Source organism: Lates calcarifer, linkage group LG11, assembly GCF_001640805.2.
Source record: "Lates calcarifer isolate ASB-BC8 linkage group LG11, TLL_Latcal_v3, whole genome shotgun sequence".
Taxonomy (NCBI): Eukaryota; Metazoa; Chordata; class Actinopteri; family Centropomidae; genus Lates; species Lates calcarifer.
The window spans coordinates 7,803,031-7,813,103 of record NC_066843.1 but is presented as its reverse complement, the minus strand read 5'-3'; the positions used below and the strand labels follow the sequence as shown (position 1 = coordinate 7,813,103).

Genomic DNA, 10,073 nt, shown 5'->3' with positions numbered 1-10,073 from the left:
GACCTAACCACATCACGCTGCCCTCATTATATTGCAACTATGTTCTTGATTGTGAAACAAAGGTAGACAACAATGGTTTGATAAGACCTCTTGTTTAATGAGAGTTTGCTGTAACTCCTGTGTTCATTCAATTAGTAAACAGGTCTTCCATTCAGGCACCAGGCACCCCAATTCTCATTTTCCCAAATGCGACACACACCCACCCCTTGCTGTCCCCAAACTCCCACCCACCCACCCCCTGCCCTTAGCCTTCAGCGTCCCACATTGGGTCTTGACATCCCCCTGAACATTCAGGACGCACAGACTCCTCCCTCGACCTCCTCGGATCCCCAAACCCCCTTCCCCTCCACCCCCTGCACACACACCCATTTGATTGTGATTGACAGCGTCTTTGTTCCATTGTGTGGAGCTGTCGCCTCTGATGAAGACACATACACAGAGCTGAGGCGAAGCGCTCATTGTACATTGCACAGAAACTACAGGTCTGCAACCAGTTGCACTGTCCTTTGATGATGAGCTCAGTGCTTTCAGACCAGGTGAATGGAACTGGTTTGGACTCTACAGGGCATGGCAGGATGGGATGGTACAGGGCATGCGCATGGAACAAACTCTGGCTAGGTGATCCAGGCCAGACCTCAGGCCTCTCCCAGTGTGGACCAGGGGGTCCAGGCCCGATGGGCTGAGGGGGCCAGCTGGAGAGGGAGGCTCAGGGCTGCGCAATGTGTCTGAGGAGGCCGTCATTAGGGTTCACCCCTCCTCAGGGATGGGAACCAGGTCACATTCTCTCACACGGCACAAAGCAGGGTGTGTGTGTGAGAGGGATGGGGGTTCAAGGGAGGGGTTTTGATGGGGAGCAGGCCATGACCTCTTTATATCCATCAACAGATCACTAACTTGGCCCACAGACATGCTCATACACCACATTCAGACACACACGCATGCATGCAAACACATGCTAATGTGTGTGCATGTGCACAGGCATGCACACTCACAAATGCATATTTAAAAACAAGTACAAGTTCTGTAAGAGGCCTTATCTGCGTCTTTACCTGAATGTGGTTTCAGCAGCAGGTCTGTTAACTGAGATACTGTTACATAAAAATGTTTCTACGGTGCTTATGCATTATGGAATATATATCTTTTCAAATTAACCTTTCATAATTATCAGTATGAATTAATGTTGACTATTGTTCTATTGAAACATATACTGTTACAAATCCATGAATTAAAAATTAAAAAAAACATGACTGCCCATGTTGCAACAATGCAGAATCACAATCTTAAGATTTTAATCAATCAATTATATTGCACTTGTCTTTCTCAGGCCACTGAGGACAAATTCCTTCATGCTGCCCCAACACTGCTTGCTGATGATCCTGTGTAATCTACAGGTTGGCTACCAGGCACGAAAAAAAAAAAAAAAAAACCCCAAAACAGTGAAATATCGCCCTCTCTTGGTACCCAAGGAGTATTTCAAAGAGAGAGAAAAACTTTGCTTTTGTTATTGATATCATTAAAAGACAAAAAAGTGCCTTTGAGAGTAAATCAGAATTCTGTTTATTTCTAAATCAAGTTGCTAGATTAAAATTATTTGACCCACCCCTTCACAAACCTTTAAAAAACAAAAACATTCAGTTTATCAAAAGAAGATTAAAAATATGATTCAACAGCAGTTATGACCATGAGAACACTATGTTAATACAAACATGAAATTAAGGGCACAGCACAATAAAAGCAGATATATTCTCTCTGACTCTTACATGTTATAACTCTGGTGAGCCTGAGTGTAAAGTTATCTGGGCTACACGTTATAGCATCATTATTTCTCTATAATTTCACTGATTCTCTGTAACTGAGTTCATTTTTTGTGCTTTGTTGTCCGTCCATGGGACTTGTATCTCATGTTCTGTATGTGTGTGTCCTCTTTCAAATAAAATAGACATCTAACCACTTACACTACGTCTGTTCAGTTCCTCCCATATAGCAACGACTAAGGCATGGCCTCCTCTTTTTAATATGTATGTACAATAATCCAATGTGTTGTTTGTACTAATGTGTTTTTGTGTATGCATGTTGCTGTGAGAGCACATGAGGTCATCCTGCATACAACATCTCTGTGACAAACTTGTGCAATTGTGCATGTCGTCTGGCAAAGCTTATCACGGAGGTGTCTTTGAACTAAAAGGCACCTCCTCTCTCTCTCACTCCAGGTTATTGGTTCTAGTCTACCTGCTTAGCCCAAAACCTCAGGGAAAGGCACCGAGGAACTTGTCGGGGTCAATAAACTGGGAGGTTGAGGGCAAAGGGCAGGGCCTCCTCAGTTAGGTGAGATTGTGCGTCGACGCAGGCAGCTGCACGTCAGGCACTTGAGGATGCTCATGGTTATGTGCATGAGTGGGCCGAAATTGAAGAGTAGGTTGTAGAAGGTGTTGACAGACAGGCCGCCAGTTTCATCTGCATACTTTAAGGCCACAATGGGTGTGTAGAGGCTGTTGGTCAGATTCCTAAAGCGAGGGCTGCTCGACTCAATAACCTTTTTAGTGCACTAGGGAGACGAGAAACAAAAGAGGTTTTGATTGATTCCATTACTATGTAGGCTGATTGAATGTTTGTACCAGTTAAGTAATCAGGAAAATACAACGTTGATTCTTGAATCCTGTCAGAGATTCAGTAAAATGTGAGTTAGAAAATGGTTCTCTTACTTTGGCTATGTCCTCTGGTGTCTGGCCCATGGCTTCAAAAATATCTATGGATGACGGCAGGTAAACATCTTTAAAATAACGAACTGTGTCTGCATCTACCCCCGGATACTCCATCTTGGCCACATCCTCCATCATCTTTGTCTCAAACTCAGTGTGCACCGGGCCAGGCTCGATCATGGACAGCCTGAGGGGAGTCGAGATACAGAGTGGGCCGTGAGGGAGCATGTACAGTGCAAAGTAAAGACAGATGTGAGGGAAGAGCAGTGGAAAGAGGGTAATCTACCGGATATTGAACTTCATCAGCTGCACGGCCATACTCTCACAGAACCCTTCCATGGCAAACTTAGAGGCAGTGTAAACATCATTGAACACCACTCCTGATCCAAGAATAAAGGAAGGGAGATAAAGGGCTACATTATCACATTTCACAGAGTTCAATCAATGAAACATAATTTACACATAAAGACCAATGGTGCCTGAATCAGCCAAGTGCAAGACAGCAGTCAAATAGGACAATACAAGCAGCAGACAGGATATGAAAGTTTGGCTTACTTGCTTGTGATTGACACGTTATCAGATACTCTAACTTGTTCTCGTAAACCCCACCCATCTGGCACTTCAAACAAGTTAAAACAAACACTAAAAATTCTTTGCAACTACTTGCTATTTGACCAAATTTATGTCAGCAGACCTTTACTTAAAATGTAAGACATGGACCAACAGACAATAAATTAAAAAGTTCAACATTTAAATACAACAATATTTTCAGATTTAATCTGCCAAACATTCTGAATAACCTTTCACCTAAAGCTGCTTGCAAATACTGCTAGCACTTCCTCTGGGAAACAAAAGCTGGATTACAGTAAGCTAAAAATAATAATAATAATAATAATAAATTAAAAAAAAAAATTAGCTGCAGTGTTTTTTTCTGTATGAAAAAAGAATTACTCTTTTTTAATTGTTTTGCATTGTACAGTATTATCAACTGAATCTTAGACCAAATAAATATGAGTTTTATCAAAGGTATTTTTATGACTACAACTAGACAAGCCGAGATGCTATCGCTTGCTCAACTAGTTTTCAATATCTGGGTGCAGTGCTCTTGTGTACAACTGCAAAATCAGTCTTTAAACGTGTCTTTTCACAATTTGTTGGAACTGAACTTAACTGCAGTTCAGATTTGCACATGTATTGTTCATTACACACAGATCATACCCTGAAGACCCATGACACTGCTCATGACTATGATGTGTCCTGAACGCCTCTTCTTCATGTCTGGCATCACTTCTTTGATCATGCGAACCACGCCAAAGAAGTTGGTCTCGAACACTCTTTTCATCTCCTCGATGCTGATGCTTTCCACAGGTCCCAGCAAGCCCACGCCTGCATTGTTGACTGACAGGAAACACAGAGTCACACAGATGACACACTGTTTCTCCTCCACTGCAATTACCAAAACGTTTACATTGTTGTAAATTGTTGTTGTAAGATGTTGTCACTTTAATATGAACTGTACAGTTTGCACTGTTCATTTGGCCTTTACGCATTAGACACGAGATAGATCAGAGATGGTATTACTTTATATTGCCACCAGATGTCAGTGTGTGACAACAACAACAGAGGTGTGATGTAACACCTCTCCATGTCGAGGGGCCTCAGGGTCTTGAGTAATTAGGTGAAGGGGGCTGCAATGTTGGATTTGGGGTAAGATGGAAACAGGTTTATAAATAGAACCTTAATCCAGACTAAAGGTTTAAACACAGGAACTGAAAGAGTCACCTATTCATGAGTAAACTTGCAGCATATTATTTACTGCCCCAGTTGCACAAAATGACCATAAAATGACGGATGATGATGGATTTTACAGAGTGACTGATCAGTACCAAGGACCAAATGAGTTGTTGCTGACCTGCTGAAATTTCTTAGTTAAAAAAAAATATTGTGCTTTCTTTTAAAGATAGACCCCCTTTAGAAAAAGCAAAAGGTCAGCATGTCATGGGGCAAATGGAGCTGCAGGGGTAGTTTCAGCTATATTTCACATACTCATGATGTTAGTATGGTGGTCCTTTCTTTTTTTGAAGCAGAATCTACTTGCCCACTGGAATTTCAAGACTCTCCCAATCTCCTCCCCCCACCTACTCTCAATGTCAACTGCAAAAGCATAGAAGACCACTGCTTCAAAACATTTCAGTTACACATCCTCAAAACCTTTGTCCTAAAGTTGTGTTATTACAGTAATTACACTGTACTGTGATATTTTGCCTTTTCCCTTGACAGGTTTGTTAGATTTTTACTGTTACTCTCTCTCATGAAAAGTATGATATTGCCATTTGTGTTACATACAGCCCGCTGTAGAGGGGAGATTGAGACTTGGTGTTCTATGCATTTAGTTATCATTCTTACACAAAATCAAGAAGCTGAGTTAGGTCGTACTGCACAGTGCATGATGACTTTAGGTTATATACTAAAGCGATTTATTAACTGTTCTAAAATAAATAATTTTTACACACATATGTTTATCCACACAGGGGATACATTGAAAAAAACAAAGTAATTCAAAGCTGGGGAGAGGGTCAAATGGGAGATACAGGCCCTGTTTCAGGTGTGCCCCACTCACTCAGGATATCAATATGGCGTTCTTTAACATTGTTGATGCACTGCTTGACAGACTCGTCACTGCACACGTCTAGTGGAAGCAACATCAAGGTCTTGCCATATGCATCTCCTGCTGCCTCCACCAACTTGTCCTTCTTCTTCAGGTCCCTCATGGTAGCAATGACTGATAAGGAGAGACAGAGAAGTGGGAAGTATTGTTAAACTTTTATAACGCGCCTTCAAAATAACAGGTATAACAGTTGTTTAGACTTGCTACAAGAGAAATCAGTGTTAGGATTACTTTCTATTTGAGTCCATTTTTATTTTATTATTATTATTATTATTATTATTATTATTATTATTATTTACATTTCATAGAGGACTTTCACAATTCATCATTTGATGGCAAACTGTTCGGGAAATCAGAAATTATTCTTTTCTGTGGTTAAAGTAACCCTTTACCCATTGTCACACTGTGACTGTGAAACCTATGATCTGTGAGGCCTCCACTAAACCACTTCCTTAACACACACACACACACACACAAGAAAGAACACACGCAAACACTCACAGTTGTGACAGAATCAGACGTGCAGGTCAGAGTTCCTAGAAAAAAACCACGCCTGTCAGTTTACAGGACACAGAATTGATTTCCTCTGAACTTTACACACTGGGCGACATTAACCTACAAACAGCACATGAATCTATCACGACCAGTGACAGCAGCTATCAGCACAGTGTTGACTTGGCTTTCATGGTTTCTTCCACGTTGTGTCTGCTTACACTCTGCTGACTGACGTTATCTAGCAGAGAAAAGAGACACAGTGCTGTTGCACAACGGCAATCAGTAGGAGTAAACAGCCTGATATTCACACATTCATCTAAATGTACCTGTTGTCCTTGACAGATAAAGGCAAACCCTAACCTGACTCTTGTCTGAACAAAAACAGGCCTGGATAAGTAAAAGAGGAATTGCTGTGCTTTTGGGGTTTTGCATTGCTGTGAAATTTTACTGATTTCATGACATACAATAATGAAACTAGACTCTTTTTTGTGTAATTGTTATGCAACTTGTCCTTGCAAGTAGTCAAAATACACACTATGTGTTAACGAAGTCTCCTGAAGTCTAAGTCTAATCTTATGATTTGAGAACTGGGTGTCCATGAAGCAACAAAGAGATTTACGTATTGGTAGAGAAGTGAACAAGAGATCCATTGTTCTTCTGGCTCCTGCAGGAATTACTCTTGGGCAGCTTAAACATTCTTGAATGAACCACATTTCATTACACACACAGAGGTCTTTTTGGTTTTTTTCTGAATTTGGAGCATGTTACTGCAACTAATTATTACTTTATGCACAATGCAATATTTAATCTCTGTTGGATTTCCTAAAACCCTGGGAAAAGAGCGAATCAGCTTCATTGCTCAGAGGTGGCCTTATTGAAAGCAGGTCACGATGTGGAAAAAAAAAACTGCTCAAACCAGAGTTAAGGGAACAGTTAATCGCTTTTGTTTTGCTCATCTATTTCACTGTAATAAATCCTGTCAGGTCCCAGTGGCTCCCACAGAAAAAGAAAACTTTAACTAACCCTTACACAGTTGTTCCTAAAGTAACAAAGCACAACACTTATGACTAAGATCAGAGACTGTATGAGATGACTATGATTAAGGGTCACACTATTACCCCACAGACTTCAGACCCTACAACTAATTATGTCATTCTATATGAAGTCGCATCTAACAACAAACCTTGTCACAAGGGGGTCTTGAAAGCAAACTCCTACCAATAGGGATGGGGGTGGGAAGGTGGTCTAATGTAATTCTGTCTGAGGCTCAGTGACATGGAAAGGTTTTGGATCCCCAATTCCTGGAGTGACATTAATGATGACTGGGAAGCAGGAGAGGAGACAATGTTAAAGTGGGACACCCTAACTCCACTGTGCACCAATGAAGACTTCAAACAAGGCCCTTGCTTTAGAGTGAACCCTGCTTGTACAGGTCTCAAACTTTGTCCCCCTTTCAACACTCGCTCCAGTGAGAGGACTATAGGCACATTAGACACGGCACTAAACCGGAGCAGGCGGTCTACAATTCACTGCGATAAAAGGGGTCTTTGTGCTAGAGAAGTCACTTGAAAGAGAACTGACAAGACTCCTTTTATGATTCCGCCTGGCAAGCGGCATCCTTGCAGAGCCCTACCCTGGAAACTGCGCTTTCAAATGATAATAGTCGAACCAAAGGAGAGACTGAGTCCCAGTCCTTACAAAAGGATATGGATCCGATATCACTAGGGTTAGCTATTTCAATGGACACTACACGAAATCACTCATTTGCGTTAAGACGGAGCGTTGCGCATGAAACTCAACCGAACTTTGTGCGTAAAGGAAGCTTGGTGCAATAGCAGAGCTTTGCAGGGAAAAGTAAACACGGAATGGTTTTCCAGGCGAACCACAGTATTATAGGCTTGCTACTAATAGGTTCGATCAAAGAAACAATGTAGAAGAAAGCGCATTTACCATGGTAACGCTTCTTTTCATCTTTGGCCAGCGTGACGGCGATTCGTAACCCGATGCCGGAGGAGCAGCCGGTGATCAGCACAACTTTCTGCCCGCTGTTCGCCATGATTTGTCCGGGTAGGCGCTGTGTTTTTCAGCGGTCCTCTGCTCCGGATGGTCGCTGCCGAGGGAGCTACTGATCACCGGACTTTAAAAAAGTAAAGCGGATCATCCAACCACGGCAGCCATGTGAGCGTCTAATTCAGTCACATGTTCAATAAAATCAGCAACCAAATAAAGACGTGGCATCGCAAACACCCCTCGCAGACAAGATTTTTAACCTTGATTGGTGCCGCCTGCCCTGAAAATGAAGTTAATTCCTTCAAAATGTGTGTGTCCGTGCATGCGCGCACGTGCGTGTTGTGGAGGGGGCAGTGCTTATTTGATTTCTGAGCTGGTGACCCAAACAACAAATAAGGTGCTACATAGTGTTCACCTAGTGATATGTCATACATCACCCCAATAATACAGTTATATATCAGTTAACTTATTTTTAATAGGACTATAATAGTTCCACCATGACATATTTTTTATGGTAGGCTACACATCTTTTCTTTATTTACACTACTTAAAAAAAAGTTTTTTAAAACAAATATTCAATATTTTATTTTTAATTAAAACAAATTGGATTGTCTAATTACATTTTAACACAATATTTCAATGAGCTCATACATTTTTAGGTTGAACATTTGAGCTTATTAAAAACAACACCTATTATTATTATTATTATTATTATTATTATTATTTAAATTATTATTACTAATATGCTATTGTTGCCCGGAGTATGAACGTTTGCTGTAATTTTTTTGTTGATTTATTTATTTATCAATCATTCCACGCGTACCTTAATTTTGGGAGGTAATGTTTACAGTAACTTAATGCGCTGCATTGTACTGCCATCTGGCGGTAAGGAAAGGTGCAGCACACTAAAGATTGACTCAGGTTTCTTGAATGCATAATACCTCAGCATATAAATAATTGTATCACTGTAATCTAAATATTGTCTAAATATAAGAACGGAAGAATGGTCTGAGTCTGAGCTTGTTACAGTTCGGTTTGTCAGCTGTTATGGTGAAAACTGGACCCTGCTCTTGATGGATGTTGTAACAGGTCAAAGTGCTTCTGATAAGATCTCTAACCATAGTTGTTTTTTCTCTTTCTCTCTTATGAAAGGCCATAGTGCAAGTGTCAGAGTCTGCTGTGTTTGGGCCTGTTGCTAAATGTGATGCAACCCCATGCAAAGTAAAAGGTACACGAGAGCATCAATAAAGTCTGTCTAAGTCTAAGTCTAAGCACTGTAAGGTAACGTTTAACATTCGCTCTAATAGTAATCCTCATAACCACCCCAGGCAGGGATGAGTGGATGGACCAAAGAACAGTCTGGAGAGATTATTATGTGAATGATTTGTTGAAAGCAATCTCTGATTTATATCCTTCTCTTTCTTCTCACTTTAACTGTTTTTGCATCTACTTACCAAATGCCACTTCACCTTTACGTGATGGAAACTACAAACACAGCTGCTGGTTCCCTCAGTTAAGGATGTTTTGTGATTAGATTTTGATCCCCTCTGCTTTTAAAAAATGGATTAATGTTTTAAAATATAATGAACTGAATATGATCATTACATAGTAGACTAATTAGCACGGTTGTTACTGTTTTAAGACATTAATTGAACTGGGATTATTTGATACTTGATCCTGTGCAGCTCAGGTGCCTTTTATTTCCTTTAATAATAATAATTCAGGATGATTAGGCAGCACTTTGAAATGACATTTTAAAACAATTATTACCATAATAATTGGTCTGATTCATGTGGCTATAAAGAAGGTCCACTCAGGTAACATGGGATTGGGTGTATTTGCCACTTTTGACCTGATTCCACTAATGTAACTGAAACCTGCATGTCATTTCAAATTATTTTAAGACACAAAACAGTTTTGCCCTTTAAAACAAAGTTGTGAACACAAACGCACAATGATGACATGTTTTAATCCTCCTGCTCGGTTAACCCATCTAACCCTATTCTCATTTCAACATGCTAACACAGTGTGAAGCATCAAAGGCAGAAGAATAGGTGAGAGCAGAGGACACCAATTCACGTGCATGGATCAGCAGAGGGATCAGGAAGAGAGGGCAGACATGGGTCGATGGGTTTTTCAGGCACTTTGTCTCCTCTTTACCTTAAACTAAGGTTCATCCATCGTCAAGAGCAGTTACTCAT

The 10,073-nt window shown here is 40.7% G+C and overlaps 1 protein-coding gene across 1 annotated transcript; it reads right to left on the bottom strand.

Annotated features, from left to right (window-relative positions):
• Window positions 1-1,267: 1,267 nt before the first annotated feature.
• On the bottom strand, window positions 1,268-8,186 carry rdh8a (retinol dehydrogenase 8a). Its single transcript, XM_018705082.2, has 6 exons — window positions 7,813-8,186; window positions 5,320-5,481; window positions 3,918-4,097; window positions 2,986-3,079; window positions 2,703-2,886; window positions 1,268-2,545 (listed from the first exon to the last, which is right to left on the bottom strand). The coding sequence occupies exons 1-6, from the start codon at window positions 7,916-7,918 to the stop codon at window positions 2,318-2,320; spliced, it is 954 nt and encodes a 317-aa protein (XP_018560598.1). The 5' UTR covers window positions 7,919-8,186; the 3' UTR covers window positions 1,268-2,317.
• Between the last annotated feature and the right edge of the window lie 1,887 nt (window positions 8,187-10,073).